General features: G+C 36.2%; 1 protein-coding gene across 1 annotated transcript in view; it reads right to left on the reverse strand.

Annotated features, from left to right (window-relative positions):
* UPF2 (UPF2 regulator of nonsense mediated mRNA decay) overlaps positions 1–21,181 on the reverse strand; it is a 94,401-nt gene extending 73,220 nt beyond the window's left edge. Inside the window, exons 1-4 of the mRNA XM_068986999.1 lie at positions 21,135–21,181; positions 15,757–16,133; positions 12,571–13,350; positions 2,797–2,957 (exon numbers count right to left, since the gene is read on the reverse strand). Of these exons, the coding sequence (XP_068843100.1) occupies positions 2,797–2,957; positions 12,571–13,350; positions 15,757–16,115 (1,300 nt within the window). The 5' untranslated portion in view covers positions 16,116–16,133; positions 21,135–21,181. The remainder of the gene's footprint in view (positions 1–2,796; positions 2,958–12,570; positions 13,351–15,756; positions 16,134–21,134) is intronic.
* Positions 21,182–24,398: the final 3,217 nt, after the last annotated feature.

Here is a 24,398-nt window from a genome sequence, read left to right on the forward strand (position 1 = left end):
GTTCCACCTCCCCCATGAAGCATTTTTTTAATACTCCCCACACTCTGTATGATTTTATCTCAATTATGTTCACAAGTTTATGGTTTATCTTACCATAAACCCTTAAGAAGCATCCCTCCTTTTGGTATTAAACTTGGTATAAGACAGACTGCCATAAATGGTCAACTGATAAATAACTAGAAAGGAAGGGAAACAATGATGAAGACATATATATACATTTCAGTAGAGAGTGGAAAACCATGTGTTTGTATACACACACAAGCTACATTTACATACAACTATAGATGCTTAAAATTCAGAACATTAAAAGCAATTTTCTACTTCATGATCACAAGACCATTCATGATTTTATCTGTTCTCACTGTACTTCTCTCCAAACTAGAATTATAAAAGAATGATAATGCAGATTAAAAATAGCCCTGAGAAAATTAGTCATTAAAAGTCATTTAGGAAGAACAGGACAAAAACAATAAAGTACTGGCTCTCTAACTCATTACTTATATGCCTGACAAAAAACATATTTAAACTCAGGACACTAAACCAATGTAAGAGAAAAGACTGATAAATTTAATTTCTTTTTAACAAAAATGTAAATAAAAGCAGGGAATTTCCTGGTGATTCAGTGGTTAGGACTCCAAGCTTTCACTGCCTAGGGCTCAGGTTCAACCCCTGGTTGGGGAACTAAGATTCATAAGCTATGCTGTGTGGCAAAAAAAAAAAAAAAAGAGCAAAGGACAAACTAGAAGCCAATACTGGCAATATTTATACAAAGGAATTAATATCCATAATATAAAGAGCTTCTGCAAATAAAGTCCAAAATCTCAATAGAAAAAAATGGATAAAGCCTCTGAACAGATAAGTCAAAGAGTATATCAAAAGATCCTAACCTCAGTACTAATCAGAATAATGCTAAATGAAACAAGCATTTATCACTTTGACCCATTAGATCATGTTTAAAAGATTGATATCACCAAAGTAGAAAAATTACCAAAGGTATAGAGATCAATCAATCAATCAAATAAATGCAGAAGTTATATAAATGATATAATTAAGACAAGGACATTAAAACAGTTATTACAACTATACTTCATATTCTCAATAAGCTAGAAGATATACTAAGCATGTTGGAGACCATGGAAAACATAACTAGCTTCTAGATCTCTACATGAGACTATCAGACACCAAAAAAGGAAAAAAGAGTGCATTGGAAGACACAGCAATAGAAACTAAGCAACAGAAACTAACCAATACCAAACAGGGTGGAAAAAAAATACTAAAGCAGAGAAGACAACTTCAAACGTAGTGGTATTTGAATTCCTATAGAAGGGGGGAGAGGAATAGAATACATATTTGAAGAAATAAGGTCAAGATTTGCTAAATTTGATAATTATAAACCCAGATTCAAGAAGCCCAACAAACCCCAAGCACAAGAAACATGAAGCAAATCACACCAAGTCATTATCATAATTAAGTTCTTTAAAGTCAATGATGATAATATTTTAAAACAACCAGAAAAAAAAAATACACATTTTAAAAGAACAAAGACACAAATGATAGCAGCTTTCTCTCTGGAAACAATGAAAGACAGAAGACAGTGGAACATCTTTAAATACTGAAAGAAAAAAAAAAATCTCACCCTTAAATTCTGTACCAGGTGAAAATATCTTTTTAAAATGATGGCAGAATTTTGTTAATTTTGTTGCATAGCATTTACATTTATACTGTAATAGGTATAAGTAATCTACAGATGATTTAAAGTATATGGGAAGATGTGTGCAGGTGGCTCAGACGGTAAAGCGTCTGTCTACAATGCAGGAGACCTGGGTTGGGAAGATCCCTGGGAGAAGGAAATGGCAATCCACTCCAGTACTATTGCCTGGAAAATCCCATGGACAGAGGAGCCTGGCAGGCTGCAGTCTATGGGGTTGCAAAGAGTCGGACACGACTGAGCGACTTCACTTCACTATATGCAAATACTAAGCCATTTTAAATGAAGGACTCGAGCATCTTCAGAGGTTCTGGAACCAGCTCCCTGAAGATACCAAAGAAGGACTATAAATGTTTTCACAGTATACAATGGATATTTTCTTATTGAGAATGTAAAATACAAAATACTTTCCTGTATTATAAACAGATACTTTACAAATACTTCACTCTTAAGATTTTAAGTAAATAGGATTTTCAGATAATAATGTGTTAACATTTATCAACTTACTTCTCAAATAGTTGGTATATTACAGTAATGTATTAGGAGCCCTACCTAGGAAGTTTAAAGCACTTTTGCAATAATATGAGAACTCATTTTACAAAATGATAAGTTTATCTTATAAAACTGCAAGGTAGGTTTTAGTTCTAAGTAACAATTTATGATAATACACAATTCAAAACAACTAAATTAAAAAAAAACAACAGAAATATTACTATCCCAAAGGTCCAATCCACCTCATTACCTACCTGAGAAATACAGTAAATCTTTATATAGTCCCAAATATAGTTTAAGACAAGCCCTGTTAGATACAATCTAAGAATACCTATTACAAAAGAACCTAAAGAAACCCATCATATCATTATAAGTTAGGCTTCACTGTTCTAACCACAAAGACTTTTCCATTCAGAGAAGCATTTTAAGTAGCTTTAGGTTTTTATTAGGTCTTAATACTACTTCATAAAAAAATTTTTAAAGGCATTTCAAAACATCTAATTTTAATAATATACATCTGAGAAGACTAGAGAGATAGAAGTGATTAATGCTTACTAAAAAAAAATTCACAGTGTTTATTTTTAAGGATATCTTACCTTCTGGTGTTGGTTTATCTTGAGGAAGATCTGGCATATTTTCATCCAAAAGGTCTGCTAAGGATTGAGAATTTGCCAGTAGCTTTTGATAAGACATAGCAAATTCTTCATACTGTTTATGTCTATCTTCACTTAACTCCCCTTTAGAATGTAGAATACGCCTATAAACAAATGATGAAATAATCTGACAATCTTATCAAAACAGATGTGATCATCTACTATTATACTGGTAATGTTCCGTAAAATCTGATTTTATCAAACAAGCTTATTAGCACAACCTTCTTTAATAACCTATGTTTAATACTTAACATTTTCAAGATGTATCTAAAAATCAAAACTTACATCATCAAATTCACCTTAACAAATTAATTTTTTAAGCAATTAAAATTTAACATTGGTTCTTCAAAAAATATGAAGTGTGATTAACAAGTATGCCTGCAGAAATACAAAATTTAACAGTATGCCACTAATGAATTTTTAGTGTTTTGTTATAGTCATATACCCCAGACTTACAAGTTGGTTTTCAAAAACAGGTTAGAGACTCAAGTACCTTTAAACTTTCACAATGATTTGATTCAAGATTATCTTGAAAAAGCCTGCATCTTCCCTACAGTGAATTCTCAATCTTACTATTCAAGCACTCTTTATTTAGTCATTTAACAAATATCACTGGAGCAACCCACTTAATCAAGGTCAGGCTACTCTGAGGAGCAGAGGACATAGTATTCTACCACTCTGCAACAGTTCACTAATAAACCACCTACAGTTATTAACAAATATGTAAAACTAATGAAAAATTTTCAATTGTACAGTTGAGTAAAAGTTTACTACATTAGCTTAGATGGTTGAAATGTCTATAGCTGGACTCAATTTTTCTACAACTAAATACACAGTAGTGTAAGACATGAAATTTATAAACCTTATTGCAAATACAATTTCAAAAAGTCAATTATAAATTATAAATTAAGTCATTTTCAAAAGTAATATATAAAAGAATTTTTATTCCTTGAGTTTTCTCCTGAACAGAGAAGAAAATGAGTTAGATGGATTTTTTTTGTGTGTTGTCATTTTCTGAAAAGTTATAGAAAATGAAGTTTTCATGAAGAAAAAAATCCTTGCCTACACTTACTTATTTATTTGGAACATTTCTAAACTTTCCCAACTTCCCTCATTCTTATCAACAGGAACTTTTGTTTCAATGCTACAATATTTAAAATATTAACATTTTCTATTTTTAGGAATATCAGGTCCCATTTACAAATACAAGATAGATCAATACAAAAAACAATTACAATTCATTACATTCAATCCTTTTTTCCCCAACACCTGGCCTAGTAGATCTAAACTGAGATTTTTTTCACTCATTTTCTTATTATTTAAATACACACTACACAATATCATTTTACAAACAGATTAGTAAAACGCCAAGACAGTTTAACCATAATAATCCAGGCTAAACAGTATTCCTCTAATAACACTGTCATTAAAGAACAATTTTTCTCTTCAAATATTTCAGACTAACTTTCCTTTCACTAAGCTTTATGAATTTTTTTAGATTAGAGCAAAAACCCAAGCATTTAAAACTATTCAAGCCATGATGAGCTTGGTAGAACTTTTAATTAGAAGTCACATTATTTTTCAAGTTAAAAAATCCATTAAAATTAAATGATTTGAATAAATAATTCTCAAACGCAGGCTACTCTAAAATGTTCTATAACTATTAGAAGAAATATTAATAAAAACTTTAAAAATTTATTCAGAGGCAAATTACGTTAAAAGAGATATAAGTTCCAAGGAATTTCAAAACCCCTAATGACAACTAAGATCCAAAATTATTTCAGTGCTTAAAACAAAATTGAAAAATATCTCAAAATACCATAATGTGGAACTTTACTTCTCTAATAATTTGGGATTCTGATCATATGAAGAAAACACATCCAGTTTAGGTTATACAATATTCACTAAAGATTTATGACATACAAGCTGTACCAAGATGGTGCCTATTCCCTTATCAACCTCACTTTGAAACTTTTGCCTGGACTTTGCATTCAGTCAATTAAATGACTGAATTCTATGAGGGGTCCCAATGTGTGCATTCAGTTCCTATCCAGTCCTCGCGCACGCGTGTGCACACAATCACGTCTCTCTGCAACTCCATGGACTGTAGCCTGCCCGGCTCCTCTGTCCACAGAATTTTCCAGGCAAGAATACTGAAGAGGGTTGCCATTTCCTTCTCCAGGGGATCTTCCCGAGCCAGGGATGGAACCCACACTTCTTGCATCTCCTGCATTGGCAAAGGGATTCTCTTCTAGTCCTCCTGCAACCAGTTAAAACTCTGAAGCTTCGGAGATACTCCTCGCTCTCCTCAAAACCTCAATTCCATGATTAAACTTTTAATAGTACTAATTTACTTAACTACTTAATTCATACATGTTTAGGTTACTATCTAATAAGAACAGTCCTAAAGGGCAGGCAGCTTAGACTTTGGTTGATTTTCTAATAGAACCTTATACTGTACAATCAGAAAGCTGTATAGGACAACAATGAAAAGGCATTAGAAGAGATCCATTATATACAAAACATACATAGTCATATGTATTTTCCTTGACCATTTATTTAAAATATATTTTCTTAATATCTAATTTCACAGCATGTAGTAAGACTACAGACTTCAAGCAGAGAAAGAAGCCATCGCAGGTGCCTGAAAATTCAAAATTCCTCGTCATTTAGAAGTTCTAATGAAATTTAAATGAAACAATTTCTAATGAATGTACTACATAAGTCAGTTCTTGTAAGTTCATGAAGTCCACAGGAAAAGTTTTTCAGTTTGATTAAATTTTAGAAGGCCTGTATGAGGGATCTACACATACACAGCACATCTGACCAGAGTACATTTTCTGTACATCAGTGCACATCTCACCAAAATTTCTTATGTGAATTCCAATTCCACAGAATATAACACTAAGCAAAATCAAGCTTAAAATATGGTTCATCATGTATCATTTTAATTACAATCTTTTCAGAAGCACACCATTATAGAAAGTTGCACCGAAACCGTTCTTTTGAGGCTGTCATAAATCAGAGGTCAGCAAACTTTCTGTAAAGGGACAAATATTAATATTAAGCTTTGCAGACCATATGGTCTTTGCTGCAATTACTCAAGTCTGATAGCATAGCACAAAAGCAGCACAGACAATATGTAAACAAATGAGTGTGACTATGTTCCAGTAAAACTTTATGCACACTGAAATTTGAACATCGTGTAATTACTAATCTGGCCTGAAAGCCATAGTTTGCCAATCCTTGTCATAACTGGAGATAACCAAGTACCACTGTTAAATATATTATAAACAAGTTCATTCCCTCTCCTGGTTTCATTGCATGATAGGGAGGAACTGGTACTATTTTAAAGATATGAAAAGCAAGCAATAAAAACAAAATTAATTCCAAGTCTTATTCACTATAAAAAAAAGAAAGTAGATGTCTTGCACCTAAAATATGAGATATCACTATCTAGGAGCACCTCTAAGGTACATCAATCCTTGATTTCTGGAGTGTTTTTTATATTATATTTAACATTAATTTAATATTATAAATCTGACTATCTCAAATAGTCCATTCTGGAATTAAGCAATATATCTCATAAGGAAAGCCACATATGCCTCAAAAAATTCTTATATTGAGTCATTCATTTTTTTCCATTTTTAAAATTTTTATTGTTATTGCCTGGCCTTCATGCTACTTCTTTTATTTTGTACAGTGTTTATTCTGTTGTTTTATATTGTTTTTAAAAATGAATTTTTAAAAATAAGCTATGAAAATTTAAGAAATTTAACATACACATTTTGAGAATCATAAAAACGCACAAAGAGAAATTCTCATTTGAAAAACTTTCTGAAGACTTGAGCAGGCAATATACTATGAACAGTGAACTAACATTTATTGATACTTACAATGTGCCAGGTACTGTTATAAATGCCTTTACACATATGCACTCACACAGGCATCATGCGCATGCACCTCGAGATACAGTGCTACAGGCATCCCATTTTACAGAAGAGAAACCCAAAGCAGAGATGTGAGGGAACTTGCCCAAAGTCACAGAGGGAGTGAATGACAAATCTAAAACTTGAACCCAAGCAGTCTGGCTCCGAAGTTCACTCTTTTAACTCCTGGATTACACTGCCTCTCAAATTATCCACTTGGTACCATATATTGAATTAGGATGTCTCTCAAATGCATATATCAAAGGCAAGTCTTCCCAAACCAAGGTGCTGGTTTTATATTCTCTTTTGGGTCCTTCTTTTATTTGGATTTGACTTTATAAGTTCTGAGTAGCTAATGGGTTTATTAGATGCCTTAAACAAAGTGCAGATGAAGATGAATACTATGGAAGATGTGAAAAAGAATGAAGAGATAGGAAAGAAACTGATTCTGTCATTTGCTATCAAAGTCACACTGGGCAAGGTCTTTAATAACTAAATCTGATCTATCACCTTCAAAATACAGGTATTTCTTTCAAAGGTACTGTGAGGATCAACTGAGATTATATACCTGATGCATTAAAGTAAAACAGTATTTTCATGAAAAAAAAAAAAAAAAAAAAAAGCCAGAGTCCACTGTAGCCAAGGCAAGAACTTAAAGTTTGATTTTTTTAATCTTCTATCAGCCAAAGTAAAAGAGAAAAAAAAATCTTGAATACAGAAAATCTATTTTAGCTTTGTCCTTAACCACTCATGTAAAATAACATAGAACACATGGCCGAATCTTGACAAAATAACCATGAAGCAGACCGATGAAAACCACTAGGTTTCACTTTTCATCTTTACTGCTGTCAAATTCTCATGAGAACTTGAATTTTCTTGAGGTTTCATTTTAGAATTTGGTTATGCATGTTGAACAATCTTACATGAAGAGAGTAGAGCAACAGTTAAGCATAACTGTCCCCAAAGATTTATTAATCAGCTAATATCAAAATCATTGACTCAGAATTAGAAAATATCTAGAAGGATATTTTGAAGTTGAACAATTTTGAAGTTGGTTATGAATGTTGTACAATCTTATATGAAGAGCATAGAGCAACTATTAAGCATAACTGTACCCAGTGATTAATCAACTATATCAACGTCACTGACTCGATCAGAAAATATCTAGGAGGTAACCATTTTGAAACATTTATAAAATTGCTAAAGCCTCTGTAAACATAATGCACAGTGATATATAACATTTTAATAGTGCTTAATACTTGCTGTTCAGTCGCTAAGTCATATCCGACTCTTTGCGACCCCGTGGACTTCATTTAATAAACAATCTTCCTGTAACGGCAAGGTACAACTTAACCGGAAAGAATATGAAAGGTAAAAGCAACACCACTGAATGTCAGGTTAATGTATTTTCAGGTTTCAACACTGTTAAAGTAATGCCTCATGAATTTGAATTAATAAAAGAAACCTCTCTGGTTACATTAACAAGGGAAAAGCCTACATTTGTTTCCTTCCCAAACTTTAAATCAAATCATTTACTGCTGTTGAACTGAGCATGCAATCATGAAGGTCATAATTCACCGGTACTGAAAAGAGAAATGTGCTCTCATTCCCACCAATAAAGAAGAAAAAAAAGAAATTAAGACACTTCAGAATTATTGAAGTATTCTGACTTAATATCTGAATTCATTTCACTATACTGCAAGAAATTAACTGTTACATAATTAAGTTATATCCAATAAAATTAAATCATTTATTCAACCAATTTTAATTAAATGCCAAAAAAATACTAGGTTATATTACCTCAGTGAGAATAAAATCTCAAAGTACAAAGCATTTTGAGTATAAAGTAACAGCACTGAAAATAATAAAAAATAACACTTGGCAAGAAGTAAAACTATTAATTCTAGACTGGAAAATACTATTAGATGATATTTTAAATGTGCAAATATTAATTTTAACTCTTAAGATCAATTACTTAACCAAAATGCATTTAAAAATAAGATTTTGTACTTAACAAGTACAAAAAGCTTATAAATTCACATTTATTAGAATTCACCCAACCCAAGGATCAATTTTATTGCTCGCTAACAACCGTAAATCCTCAGGGGCTTGTAACTAATACATATCAGCATAGCTAACAGTAGAAAAGAACAGCTGAGACTCAACAGGTCTCATTCAGTCATGCCTTCATTCATCCACTACAGCGTTTTTAAGAAAACACGAGAGATTTTATTACTCTATTTTTTAATTGGTTAAATAAAATTTTAAGTATAGACTTCAATGAGTACAGACTAACACTTCACAACCCCTAAGCACCATGCCATCTCCCAAGTTAACCAGAATGACCAAGAGCATTTACAATCCATAAACTGAAAACACAGGCTATTTCACTTTTTTAAAAACCATCATTAAAGACAATGAATAAAGGTTTAAAGTAGTTTAACTACATGAGTCTTAAATACTCACTAGCTTGGCATCTAGATTTTTAGCATTATCACACCTAAGAGAAACCTTACTGAGAAAAATGACCATCTGCGATTTATTCCTATGATAAGAGAAAACTTCAAAACGTCTACCGGATAATGATTGGCAGAAAGAAACTTCTGGAAACTGGCCATTTTAACTGTAACATACCCTCTTAGAAGTAAGCGAGACTAATATTAGGCCAAGTAGGGACTCTGCATTAATCCAATTCGTGTCTTTGCTCATTCAGGCACTTAAATCCTCACTTACAAAGGCTCTTCAAACTGAAGCTATCCTAAGGCATGAGTGACTTACTCAGCTGTATGCCAATTGTTTTCTACACTGTGATTAAGATTCTTACATCCTCCAAATAATTACACATAATTAGACAGTTCCTGTGATAAAATAACTGCTCCCAGGCTAAGGTCAATTTACATTTAGTAAATAGCCTCCTCTAATAACCAACCATAGGTCAATAGCTCTGTATTAACATGAGGAAGTTTCTAAGAAAAGGCCATGAAGCTGTGGTCTCAACACTGTATCCTGGTTCAAAATTTTCTTCTGTGACTTTAATCATGAACAAAAACAGGTCTGCTTATCTAATCTAAATGTGACCAGTGGATAAGTATAATTAATAATATATACATCATTGAGAATTCCCTGGCAGGCCAGCGGTTAGGACTCCAGTGCTTTCAATGCCATGGGCCATCGTTTCAATTCCTGGTCAGAGAACTAAGATGCCAGAAGCCATGTGGCATGGGAAAAAAAAAATACACACACACACACCATCAATTATCATTAGGCTAACATAATATGCCAGAAGTACCTAAAGTTTAGGAGTTAAGTCTGTATCAGGAATAAAAAATTATGTCTATAGTTCAAAGTGAAGAACTGGCTCGGCAGCATGTCATCTGAGAAATTTGTCTTTAGGTATAACAAAAAGTCAAAAGACTGCAGCTATAAAAACTGTAGGCCACAGGCAGATACTGCTGCTGCTGCTAAGTCGCTTCAGTCGTGTCCGACTCTGTGCGACCCCATAGACGGCAGCCCACCAGGCTCCCCCGTCCCTGGGATTCTCCAGGCAAGAACACTGGAGTGGGCTGCCATTTCCTTCTCCAGTGCATGAAAGTGAAAAATGAAAGTGAAGTCACTCAGTCATGCCCCAGTCTTAGCGACCCCATGGACTGCAGCCTACCAGGCTTCTCCGTCCATGGGATTTTCCAGGCAAGAGTATTGGAGTGGGTTGCCATTGCCTTCTCCGACAGGCAGATAAGAAGGCATCAAAAACAAACATCCAAAGTGTCTGAAAATCAGGCAGCAAATTGAGGGAACCAGAGATACTCAGCCTGGAGAAGATCAAAGGGAAACATCTTGGCAGTCTGCAAATATTTTGAGACATCATGGTGTAAAAGAAGAGACACGTCCCATGCCAATGCTTCTCAAATTATCTGTCATAAAGGAATAATTTTCTTTCCAATCACTGCACGGCTATAAAATATGATGACAATATCATGGCAATGAAAAATTGCTATTAAAATGTCTAAATGTATTGTCTCAGTTTCTCTACTTAATTCACAGGCAACAGGTAAACAGTTCATGGAACCCCACTCTGAGTAGCTTTATTCTGTCTGTACCAGAAAAAACAAGTAAATCAAAGGGAACCATTTTATGGGGAGTTAAATTTCAGCTTAAATTCCCAGCAAACAGGCTAGGAACAGGTGTGTCCAACAGTGGAATGGCTCAGAGCACTAAGCTCAAGAAATTTTCAAAATAATTTATGTCAGATAATCTATAAAATAGATTTCATTTTGCACTGGAAGGATGACTAGATTAAATCATTATAGACTCTGCCCTAAAAGCTTCTGTGAGGCCAATCAAAAACACAAAATGTAGAAAGGATACATGTATATGTATGGCTGAGTCTCTTTGCTGTCAACCTGAAACTATCAAAACACTGTTAATCGGCTATACTCCAGCAAAAAATACAAAGTTTAATTAAAAAAAAAAAAAAAACCTTAGAAAGTAGCCAAAAAAAAATCAAAAGACCATACTTTCAAAATCACCTGCGACATATTAGGTAAAACATATGTGAAAAGGAAAAAGACTGTAAAAATGACTATGTAAATTGTAACTAAGAAAGCTAATATATGTGAAAATTATTAATAGAGGACCACTACTTTCTTTTTTAACCCATTACTGGCTATAGAAGTACATTCTGAAGTTGGCTCTTCAAAGTTTAAAACAGTCCTCGCTATTCAAAAGCACAAAATGAGGATTGTTTTATGAAACATTAAGGAACACCACTGCCATCTTAAATTCTCACCTCTGAGTGAGCTTCAGCCACCACAGATTTATCCATATAGCCTCTGCTCCAATCTTATCTCTTACCTAAGCGAACAACTCACTATTGCAATCTTTTGTGGCTAAGTTAAAAGTACCTTCTAGAGGTAACTACGTAAACCAGTCCTCCCCAACTACAGGCTTATAAGAGTAAGTGTTCTCCCCACACAGGAACTTTAAAATAGGTGCAGAGTATTCAGCCAAAGGCTAACGCTTGTACCTCCTTTCTGCACACCCTCAGCCCTGCTCCACATACACACCTCCATATTGATCTAATATCCACCAACTATATCAACTTCTAGCCTTTTGATGCCTTCTAGGTGCAGATAATACACAGTAGTCTACAGTATCTTGTAACAATCAAGGGTGGCCTAAATCAGGGATCTTCACCACAGGCACACACATCATTCCTTTAGAATTTTGAATGGATGTCCCCAGGAGAAAGACTCCTGTAAATGCACTTTATAGTTGCATTTAAAGAATTTTTTCACAGCTACTTTGGTACACTATTTTCCAAATTTCTGATCTAAAATATCACTCATGAATGACTTATTCTCTTGAAAAGAGCGAGTATCAATGGTGACGTCAATAAACTAAAATACAAAACAAAAGCGAACCTGCTATAGAAAAGAAACAGTGAAAGACACAAAAAAATAATAGCAGATAAGTTAAAGTGATAGAAAAAGAAAACTTATCCCTCAATGTTAAGGAGATTTTTAAATCACAGTAAAAATCCACAATGTAAAAATCATCATATACTTGCCGAATTTCTTTTTTTTAAATCAGAAACAAAATCTATCAAAAACTCACATTTAAACATGAGTATTTAGACTGTTATTACCCTGTGAAATTTTCCTGGAATGTTAAGAAATCACCTGCAATAAGCCCTTTTCCACACGTTCTTTCAGTGGCATGAAGACTTTACATTTTTTAAAGTATGAGCTCCAAAATAAATTCTCAATTCTGAGAAACGTTTGAAAATCACCTGTTTTGTCTCTCAGTATTCTGTAGCTCCCTGTGGTCCCTTTTCAGATGTTTGGTCAAAGACGTAAAGTATTCTTTTAAAAGATTCTGGAAAGGTTGCTGTTTCTCTGGACTAATTATCTCACTAGGAGGAAAACTCAAATTAAACTTCTCTGCAGCACTCTTTACTTTCCTTGGTACAAGTCCAGCAATATCATCTCCACAATGTCGACAAAAACTAATCACCACAGAAACATGAGTATGGGATTCCCGATCAGCATTAATAATATTTTTTAGCTGTTCATAGATTAAGGAAAGACCTTCCTTGTCAGTGAAAATCCCAACTATTGTCAATTCTGCAATGAAACGCAAATCAGTTCTTAACTTGGTAATGTTAGGTGTTTTCTCTTCTTTCCTGGCTTCAAAATGTTTTTTCCAAACCTGAAGAAGTGATGGGGCAAAGTCGGCGTAGCGCTGGTGAAAGAGCGAGCATAAGTGCACAGCACAATTCACGTCAGATATTTTTAGCTTTGCTTCCACAATAGAAGCGACAGCCTCTGCAATGTATTTGCTTAAATTTAGGCCATTAAAATCATGGGACAAGGAGTCTCTCTGTTGTTCTGTAATAGTTTTTAGTTTCTTGACAAAAGCGGTATTTTTCTTCAAACTTGAGTCTAGTCGGCTAAAGAAATTTTCCTCTGGTCGGTTGTCTGGAGCATTTTGGTTTTTGCTACGAAGTTCTTTCCTTAGCTGATGTCGTTCCCAAGCTTCCTGATGAAGCTGAAGGGATTCCTCTTTCTCTCTATATAACAAACAAATAAACAAACAAGTAAGATACCTTGTACATTTTGAAGCGTAACTGATGATTCCCATAAGAGTGAAAGCCAATGAAAAATTAGAAAAGAAACAAAATCCAAGAGGAACAAGAGATGCAAAAGGCCCTTTCACCACTTTAAAGACATCTGATTAATGACAAGATAATGAGAACTCATTCTACTGATAACACCAAAAGTGGCAGAGTGGAGCATTTTTAATAACTAGATTAAAAATAATTCTGCCAACTGGCACGCTAAATGAATATAACTATTTACTTGTCAATTGTAACTCAATAAAGCTGAAAAAAATAAATGGATAAAACACAGGATTCTTAATACAAAAAAAACAAAGTAATATGTTTGGGAAAATATAAAGCCTAAACCAAATAAAAGCACCGGGCAAACGGGAAAAAATCCACAAAAAAATAGTTAAAGAACAAAATTAGAAAATACATTAAAATGCTTTGAGTTAGGTGCCACTTTTCCATACTTCAGCATTAAATAAACCTTTCTTAATGAAAGTACCTTTCTTAATAAAAGTTTAGGCCTTAAAATTCAAGTATAATTAAAAGCTCATTTAGGAACCAGAAAAACTATAGGATAAAAGCACTTTATATAAAAGGTTAGCAGACTCAAGTTTATCCTGAGAAGATTTAAAATCAAATCTGGTTATGTTTCCACTAGAAAGATGGGACATGTTTAAACAGCAGAAGTAGTAAAATAACCCGGGCAGGAGTGGGAGAATGAGGACAATCTGAGGTTTCTAAGACACCAAAATATGTAACTTTAAAATATAAATTTCTAATAAAACAGATTTTCATCTTTCTAAGATAACCAACCCTGAGTTACTCTATAATTCTACGATTTTTCCACTAATAGCTACAATATGCTAACAAAGAGTTACATCTATCTCTGAGAACAGGGATAAGAATCTCGTAGAAGCCTCCCAGCCACATAAAAACAAGATCAGCAGTGAGAGTACTCGTTAAGAGAGTATAACTCATTACTGCCATGCTTTCAACAACTCAACTATCATCTTTATTAAAAATACTTTGATATATATATAATGAATATATACACACACACAATGAAAATACTTATACTTACCTATTTATATATTTACAGGTGAAATAATGTGATGCTTTAGAATACTCAAGAAAAAAAAGAGTAATTGCAGATGCTGGGTGGATGGGAAGGGATACTAATTTATTCCATTCTATCTTTTACATGCTTTAATTTTTCCAAATAAAAAGTTGGCATTTTGGTTACCATTGTTTTTTTAAGCTCTTTGTATCGGAAGGGTGAGAGAACAAAAGTTACAGTGAAATGAAATATCCTTCCAAATTGTTTTACGTAAAATAGAAAATAAGCAAGAAATTCTCAAGAATCATAGTTCTGAATATTCTAAAACTACTGCTATTGCTTTTCAGACCTAAGACTCCAGTTCCTCATTAAAAATAGAGGTACTAAAGAACTTTGGTAAGTAGGTAACTGAGCTGTTCAAGAAACTCATAAAAATTCATATTTGCAAACAGCTTTTTAAATTACATATATGAAAGGAAGAGCCCATGCACTATTGGATTAGGTCTCATGCACTATTCATCAACTGTCATTTCTGCTACATCCTGGTAGTCTTCCTAAGAGGACTACCTCATTTTTCACCAGTTCATTATATCACTTGCACAGATTTACAAGGTTACAAATAGATTTTGATAAAGATAAAAAAGGGAAGCATTTTGGAATTGTACTTAAAGACAATGGTTTTAAGGTCAGCCTAACCTAGGTTCAAATCCCAGCTACTCTACTATTTACTGTGACCTCAGGCAAGTCATTTAATCTCTTAAAGCTTCATTTTATTAATCCACAAAACAATAAGCTTACTTCATTAGGACTACCTTAAAGACAGGTACTGATACAACTGTAGAGTTTGGCATATAAGAAACTCAACAGCAGCCATTAAGAATTGAAGATTTTCGGGAATTCCCTGGCAGTCCAACAGTTAGGACTTTCACCACCAGGGCCCAGGATCAATCCCTGTTCATGGAAATAAGATCCTGCCAGCCACACAGCATGGCCAAAAAAGAAAGATTTTCAACTTAGAAAGATTATATACTATACCATGAAAAAAATTTTCTAAAAAGCACAAACAGCTCAAATTGCCCCACACCTCAAAAAAATACTTATTAAAGGTTACTATTATTTAATTTCAAGAGTTAAAGCACTGTAAGCATGCCTGTAGTCAGTGAAACCAACAGAACAAGTAAACTGAGATACTCTCAACTCTCAAGCAACTGTACCTTGCAAATTTTATTTCAAATAATCATTGTTTTTCTAAAACATTTATTTCAATCTTCCTATTTCTACACATCAGTAGTTAGAATAAACATTCTTACTTCAACTGGGCAGCCTCTTCTTCCTGCTGACGTTTCACCTGTTCTTCTTGCTTCTTTCTCTCTTCTTCATGTTTCTTTTTTTCGTCTTCCTCTTTTTTCTTTAATTCCTCCTCTGCCTTCACCTTTTCTTCTTCTTTTTTCTTGCGTTCCTTGTCTTCTTTTTTTCTTTTATCTTCTTCCAGTTTCTTCTTCTTATCTTCAGGGACCTTAATAACCTCCTTCTTGGCAGTAAGCTTGATCTCCTCTTTTGGTTTCTCCCTGCTGCTCACTGGCCGCCTTTCACTGCAGTCTTTTTCCTTGCTGTTTAGTAAAGATTCTTTTTCTTCCATACTTGCTGGCTTTTTACGCTCAGCTGGCATTATGTTACCCAAGACAATCTGTAAGAGTAGAAGAATGTCAGCATTATAATCGCAGTGACTTTTTTTTTAAGTAATGTGACACTACTTTGTTAAGTGGAACATATTAATGCAACTTGGCAACTGTGAGAGATTAAATAAAATGCATACAAAACAAATACTATTTCAGTGATAAAATAAATCACTGATCATATTCCATATTCTATCATTATTATTATGCTTATGTCTAAGCACTTTTTTTCTTTTTACTTTTTAGTCAGAAAATAGTCTCTACAAGAAGTAGAGAGCACAATATAAGGAACCTCCATGTACCCATTACATTCAACCACTATCAACTTCACAGCTGATATTAAATGACATATCATTTAATCATAAATACTTCAGTACTATCTGAGAACATTCTCAACCAGTTTCATCCACCATACTTCACAACCATTAAGAAATGCTGGTGACACTACATCATACAATATTCAATTACAAGTATTTAAGTGGCAGCATGAACGAGCTCTTACCTTCTACAAAGCAACTAATAAAATGGACAAGACTAATAAATTTCATCTCACTGCTCTAACTGTATCAAACACAAAAACTGCTAACTATCCCAAACTAGACTAGACCTTTCAACTCTTTATTAGTAGTCAAAATTAGTCTATAAACATCATGATTACTATAAATAAGACATAAATGAAATATTCTGTTCTATACTTGACAATACAAGAGCCACCAGCCCAGGGTTTCCCAGCCTCAAGAGTACTGACATCGTGGGCAAGAGTTCTCTGGTGGGAGGAGGAAGGGCTACAGTGTGTATTGCACAAAGTGTAAACAAAGCATCCCTGCCTTCTACACAGTAGAGGCCAGGAGTATTGCCCCAGTTTTAAAAAAACAAAAATTACTCAGATATCACCAAATTTCCCCTGGGGGCAAAATCACTACCAGCTGAAAACCACCACACTAGCCACACGTGGCTACTTACACTATAAATTAATTAAACAGAATCTGAAATTCAGTTCTCCATCATTATCCATAATCCAACTGCTCAACTCCACATGCTGCTAGTGGGTACAACATCAGACAGTGCAGATATAGAGCATTTTCATCATTATAGAAAGTTCTATTGGGGAGCACTGGTGTATAGTACAGGCTCCGTACAGTTAACTGGAATAAACTCTGGAACAAAAAATGTATTCTCCAGCAAAATTCATGATTCTTTTCTAAAAATACGTGTCTACTTAGAGCTTAGTGTTCTCATGTCTTTTCTTTTATGGACAATACTTCATGTTTTAATTCCTAAATCATTTGAAAGTTGTACACAAGAAAATCAAAATACTTTTCACTTAAGAAGTATAGAATTACTTACACTACCGAGGGTTTTTTAAGCTAAACACGGTGCTCAAGTATTTTCAATACATGTTTTAAATTACATCAATAAAAACTATGTTAGCAAACAAGACATTTGCAGTAATAAATATTTTATAAACACAAAGCATTTATTTCAGCCCTCTAATAAAATATTACCACAGAAAGACGATCTAAGCCAACTGAAGCACTTTCAGTGATTTTTGGAGGCACATGTCATAGTCTGTATCTTATCTCAGCCACCTCTTCCTTCCCCTTTTCTGTTTTACTCTTATTCTCCTCCACTTCCATGTTCTATGCATTTTTTGGGCAATGACACCCAAAGGCTTCAGATAACCCTACTTGTGGAACTTGAACAAAAAATGGCTGTTAATCCTGTTTAAACAATCATTAAAATATATAAGAGCATAACTACTTATTTATGTGGCAAAACAGTGTTAATATTTATATTACCTGGGAAATGTAGTATCAACTTCTCATGCAGTTTCAATTAAATACCCACCACTGCCCTAAAGTGACTGGCTGCCCTAATGCAAGCAAACTTTCAACAGCGAATACTAATAGCTACTAGCTACTTCTCACAAAGTAAACATTTTACATACATTATCTCATTTAATAATAAAATCTTCATGAGATAAGTATTATTTTCCCTATTTAATAAATGAGTAAAAAGAGACCTGACCAAGTAAGTTGACCAAGGCTTCTACAGCTAGTGACAGAGCTGAACCAAAGTTATTAAGAATCCTGAAGAGGGTGCAGCTAGAAAACCTGACAAGAGATTCTGACTACACAAATCAGGACATCTCTCAGAGTAGAAAGAGTCCCTGATAATGCTTAAGCAGTTTCTACATTGTTTTAACTTTCAGCCTATTCTAGCTAAAAGATATGGGGACAGCTAATTCCCAGGTAATCTTACTTAGGGATATCTGTAACTATATGCAAAAAAATAATAAGTTTTATATAGAATTTGTACTTTCTGATGCGAAGCTGCAACAAGCAACACTTCAGCTAATACGAGAAAGAACAGTTCTCAAAATATAAAAAAGAATGGTACCAAATTTTATATCTCATTTATGAAGACAAAATTAGACACTAAGTTCTGTTAAAACATTAAGAAACATACTTGGAATCTGACAAACTTATAAAGGATCATCATTTATCATTTAACAGTCCCTCAAACTTTTGTGATTTTCCACAGTACTCATATATTCAATAGACTTTTAAACGCCTTCTATATCAAACTGCCGAAGTCTTTCATGAATTAGATTCTGCTCTAGAGCATGGCAAAACAGATTTTCAACAAGACCCTCAAGTCTTGGCAGCGGTATCTTCTTTGGACCATTTCATCCTTATATTACAAACACATACCAAAGAACATCTGGAACTAAATTTAAGTGAACAAAAATATGAAAAATTTAAGGTTCATGTAAAGGTAGCAATGCACTATGAGAAAATAATATGAGCTTTAAAGTCAGTCAGACTTTTAAGTTTGCAAACTTTACAACCTGCTGGCTATGGAAACAGGGCAATGTAACTTCTCTGAGTCTATTCATCCATAAGATGGAGATACTGCTACCTCTCTTACAGACGTCTTAAACTTCTCTAAGTCTAGAAGAGAGCATGAGAGAGCCATTCAACAAATGCTTATTCTCTTTCACAGAGAAAACTGAAGAGTTAAGCCTAAAATAAGAATTTTTTTAGAGTTAGGAGTACTAGATTTTAACTACTCCAATTCTCAATTCTTACACTGAGTGAACTGCCCAAGACTACACAACTAGCTTAGTGACTGGGTTGAGACTGTGTCCAGTGCTCTTTCCCCCTATATACCCTAAGACTTAAAAAGTCAAGTAGGGACTTCCTGGTGATCCAGTGGCTAAGACCCTGGGGGCTAGGATTGGATCCCTAGTCAGGAAACTAGATTCTATATGTTCCAACTAAAGATCCCTACAGATCCCACATGGTGCAGCTAAAGATCCTGCATGTCCCAAGTAAGACCTGGTGCAACCAAATAAATAAATATTTTTTAAAAGCCAAGTAAAAAATACAAACTACAGAATTCAGATTAAGTATGTATTTGTATCACATCAAATTTCAAATATGAAACAGCATTAAATTATATTGGGAAATGCTAACTGCATTTCAAATTTTAATAAACTCATGCTTTAATATTCTACCTCAAGTCTTCCAAATAAAAACTATAACTTTTAAATAGAGTCTGTAAGATAAAAATTAGTGATCTTTTAATTGGAATATGATTAGCTCCTACAAGCCAGTATAATTACATTCACACAGTCCTTAAAAGGAACCCATGCTTTAAAACCACCTTTCTAGCTCCCAAAATAGTGTCCTGGCCCTTGGGCTGTATATTTTATTTGGTTTTCTAAATATACTCTGAACTTCCAGAAGAAAAAAAAAACTACTTTACTAGTAAAACAGGTACTTTCAATGGTCTGTTGGGAGAGTGCAGAGAAAGGGGTGTTTCCCTTTAAAGCTATTTCTCCACAAAGTACCATATGGGTTATGTATGAAATCACAATGAGACTGCTCTGAAAATGCTCCAGAGTGAAAGAATGATATTTAATCTTTTCATTTTGTGTTATTCATTTAAAATGGTCTAAGGGCAGAACAGCACAAGGGCATTACCTCCCAGTCTCTGACTTTAAAGAACGTCCTCAGGAAAAAGAACTCATTCAAAGTTTTTACAAATTCCACCAGAGTTCAAAAATGGTTTTCTTGATGAGTCGTACAGCTTTTCTAAACACTTAATAACTCTGCTAAAGGGGAAAAGTGAGGGAGAGTTTTTCCTCAGGTCTGATGCATCACTGCGTGCAAGTCCTAAAAGAGCAAGAGAGCCAACGGTCCGGTCCAGACTGTCCCCTCAAGCTTATAAGCTGGCTCTGCTCCGCCAAAAAACACCCCGCGATCGCCTCTTTAGTTCAACAGGACGACCGGGAAGCCCGGGATGAAGGCAAAGTGAAGAATCCTCAGCCCATGGGACTAAAAAGAAGTCCACCCAGGAATGCCTGCCCACCACTCTCCGATCCACCGAACCCGGTCCCCTGCACCCTCTTCTCCCACAACCCCCTGCTCCCGCTCCACACGCCTCAGCTCCGCTCGCTTCCTCGCCACAACTCCCCTTCCCACGGGGTCCACGGTCACCTTCGCGGACCGTCCCTGCCCCAGCCCTAACTTCGCACCCCACACTCCCTCACCGCCGGAGCCCCACACGCTCCGGCCGGTCTCCCGCCTCCACATCCTCCCACACACACACCCACCCTCCCCATTTCCTCGCCCTCGCTTCCCTCCCGGCTCCCAAAGAGCTCTCCCCAGCCTCCCCTCGCTCTCCTCCACACCCCAAACCTCTTCACCCCGCCACGGCGGGCTCCCCGCCTCCGGCCCCGAGGCCCACCCCAGGCATATAGGGCAGGCACCCCCTCGACAGCCTCTCCTGCCTCCCTCCCGCGTTGAAGGGAGCCTCCTGAGGAGAGGGGTCTGAGGAGAACGACGCCGGACCCGCGGTCCGTCTCCTGCTCGCCGTCCCCGGAGCGCTGGGGTGCCGAGTCGCCTCACGGGTCCCCGGGGGAGTAGGAGTCCAGGCCGGTGCCCCCCAACCCCGCTCCCTCCTGGTCGTTGGGGCGGAGGGGAAGGAGGTTCCCCGGGACTTACCTCGAGCCTGTTGTCAACATTAGCCCCGGGTTTCCCAGCACCAACTCCAGCGCTCGGGCTCTCCCCTCCCCTCCCCCCACCTAGCTCGCAGCCGAGGGCCCGCCTTCCCTCACCTCCCCCTCCTCCCTCCGCCCGCCGGCCCTCCCGTCCGCCACTCACCAGCGCGGCCAGGCTGCGAGTGGGGGCGGGGCGGAGGACGGCGGAAAGGAAGCAGCTGTCCGCACTATTGCCAGGTCGAAAACAGTCCGGGCTTTCCTTCCGCCGGCATTCCCTCGCTCTTAGCTTAGCTCCGGGGCGAAGGATCGAGAGTGAATGCTCAGATAGGTGCCACACACAGAGCGGCGGCTTCAAGCTGCCCAACTCAAGGAGAGGAGCTAATTTTTCAGACAGGCAATTCGCAGGGCAGCCATAACCTGCACCTCCAGCCTGGGCCTCAGCGGAGGGGAGGAGTATTCAGAGGCCCGGAGGCAGGAAGTGGATTGGTCGCCAGGAAAGGGAAAGCGCCTGAATTGGAGGTGCGCAAGCGCAGGCGCTGGGGGAGGGAGACCGGAGGGGGAAAGCGAGAATGGAGAGGGGCGGAGCTAACAGGAGGTGAGGAAGGGCGGTGGAGGAGTAGACGATTACGGAGCGCCATTAAGGACAAATTTAGCCACGTGTTTCTCAGAGGCTTTTCCTGGAGTGTATTTAAGGAGTCTAAGAAGGGAGAGTTTGATTGGACTAATTCGTGGGGTGAGGTTGAGGATTTAGGAAGCTGAAAGCTGGAGAAGCTAAGAATATGTACGGTGAGGAAGGTACAGGTTGGTAAGGGACGGATCTAGATTTAAGAAAGTCCCGTAGGGGAACTTCCAGAAGCAGTTTTAGCTGTTCAATCTGTAAGTACCCCACGGCTGAAGAAGGATCAAGGCTTTTCTCATACAGGTCTTAGAAAGTACCCTGTTTAAAAAAAAAAAAAAAAAAGAAAGTACCCTGTTGTAGCCAGCAAGTTTTTTACAGTAGCATCATATCCGCGAATTACTGAATGAAATCACCAGGTTAAAAAATTGGACAGTGTTGCCATTTCTTCTAAATGTGGAACCAAGTCAGTTTTTTTAAAATGGCTCAGCTTATCTAAACTTATTTTCTCTTAAATTGGTGAATTCGTGCAGCAGGCCTCTGATTTTTATCGAAAAAGTGTGAGGTTTGCCAACAGAATCTGTCTGGGTGTTAAGTACTACCGGCTTTGGCTGGTCAGGAACGAAGGTGCAGAACTGGTCTTCATTCTTGTTTTTTCGTGCGGTGCTTCTCCCACAAAATAAGCTACTAGCCACCTCAAATCCTTGACGCATGTCTAAGTTCACTTGTGTTCAACTTTTGTACATTTGTCTCAATTTACTGGTTTTACTTACCTTTTTTCAAATTGTGTATTTGATATACAATCATATAAGATTCAGGTGTACAACATAGATTCACAATTTTTATTTATAGTGATTCACAATATTGGCTATATTCCCGAGCTGTATAATTATCCTTGTAACTCATTTATTGTACATAAAATTAATACCTCTTAACTTCTACCTCTGTTTCCCCTTCCCCTGCCAGCTCTCTATTGGTAACCGTGGATTTGTTCTCTGTATCTGAGTCTGTTTCTTTTCTATTTACTAGTTTCTTTTCTTTTTTAGATAGCACACGTGAGTGATAATCTACAGTATTTGTACTTCTCTCTCTGACTTCCTTCACTAAGCACAAAAGGCTTCAAGTTCATCGTGTTGTTGCAAATGGCAAAGTTTCCTTCTTTTTTATGCTTGAGTGTGTATGTATGTCATCATCTTTATCCATTCATCTGTTGGTGGACACGGGTTGCTTACACTTAGACCATTTATTCTTAGCACATAAGTTACTCTTCCAAACTGAGTGTTAATGCTTCTTGTACTTAAAAAAACCCTACCGATAGGCCCACCCTTTAAAGGACAGTGAAAAAGAAAGACAGACAAATACTGCTTTTATATCATTGATGAGCCATTAGGAGAGAACTGTCCTAAAACACCAGGCCACCAAGTTCTCCTTGAAGTTTTTTGTATTTTGTCTGATTACCTTGAGAAGATTCACCTGTGCGGTTGATCAGAAAATCTTCTCAATCCTTTGCCTGTCATCAGGTGTTAAAAAGAAACCTTGTGAGTACAGGGATCAAAAAAGAGAGCATTTGCTATTTTACATTTGTTATTTTAATAATTAGAATAATGCTATAGGTAAGTATTCTGAATTTTATAGAAACTGAATCACAAAAGATTAATTTATTAAAGATCAAAAAAACTAGTAAATATATTCTCTACTATCATACTGAACCCTTTTTTTTTAATACTGAACTCAACTGCAGAAAACCAAGCTCTTTTTGCTATATCCCACTGCCTTAATGCACATTTTTACATAGACTGAAAATGCTGCCAGTCGTTTTGTTTTCAGAGGAGTATGTCAAGCAAACCACCAAAAGCCCTCTGATATGGGGATGTCATTGAATCTTACCTTCAGGGAATACATTGCTCTGAAGAAGCCATCATTTTTGCATTGTGATGACTCAAATTTCACTATTTCTTGAAGCTAAATTATATTAAGTTTTTAAGTGTTTAAGTATTTCAGAAAATTCTCAAAAATGTCCATTCTTCTTTTTCCTGCTTCACTTGACAGAACTATACCATATGAAAAAAACATGGCAATTCCCTGGTGGTCTAGTTAGGACTGCACTTTCTCGATCAGGTTCAGTCCCTGGTCGGGGAACTAAGATCCCGCATGCTGTGCTGTGTGGCCAATAAATGCACACATACATAAAGTCAAAAGAAAAAATGAGATCAAAGAAAATGTGATAAGAGAAGAAGGTCCAGGACTAAGCCCTGAAAAACTTCCAAATATAGAGGTTAAGTCCCTAAAAAGGAGACAGTGCAGAGAGGGGAAAGCTGGAGTGAATAGCTTTGTAAAAGCCTAGAAAAGAAGTGGCTAACTGTCTCAAAGGTTAATGAGAAAACAGGTAACATCAGGCAGGAAAGAACCCATTGGATTGACACTGGGGCTCAACACTGAGTTTTTCGGAACCAGATCAGTGAAGTAGTGGGCATGGATTGGAATAGTTGACTAAATTTGGTCACAAAGAATGGGACACAACTGAGCCACTGAGCTGAACTGAAATTGGAGATGAAAAAAGTGAAGACAAGTATTTGAGGCATTTTACTCTGAAGATCAGTAGAAAATGAACTATGGAGAATGTGAAGTCAGGGAGGATTTGTTTGTATCTTT

Source organism: Capricornis sumatraensis, chromosome 15 (assembly GCF_032405125.1).
Source record: "Capricornis sumatraensis isolate serow.1 chromosome 15, serow.2, whole genome shotgun sequence".
NCBI lineage: Eukaryota > Metazoa > Chordata > Mammalia > Artiodactyla > Bovidae > Capricornis > Capricornis sumatraensis.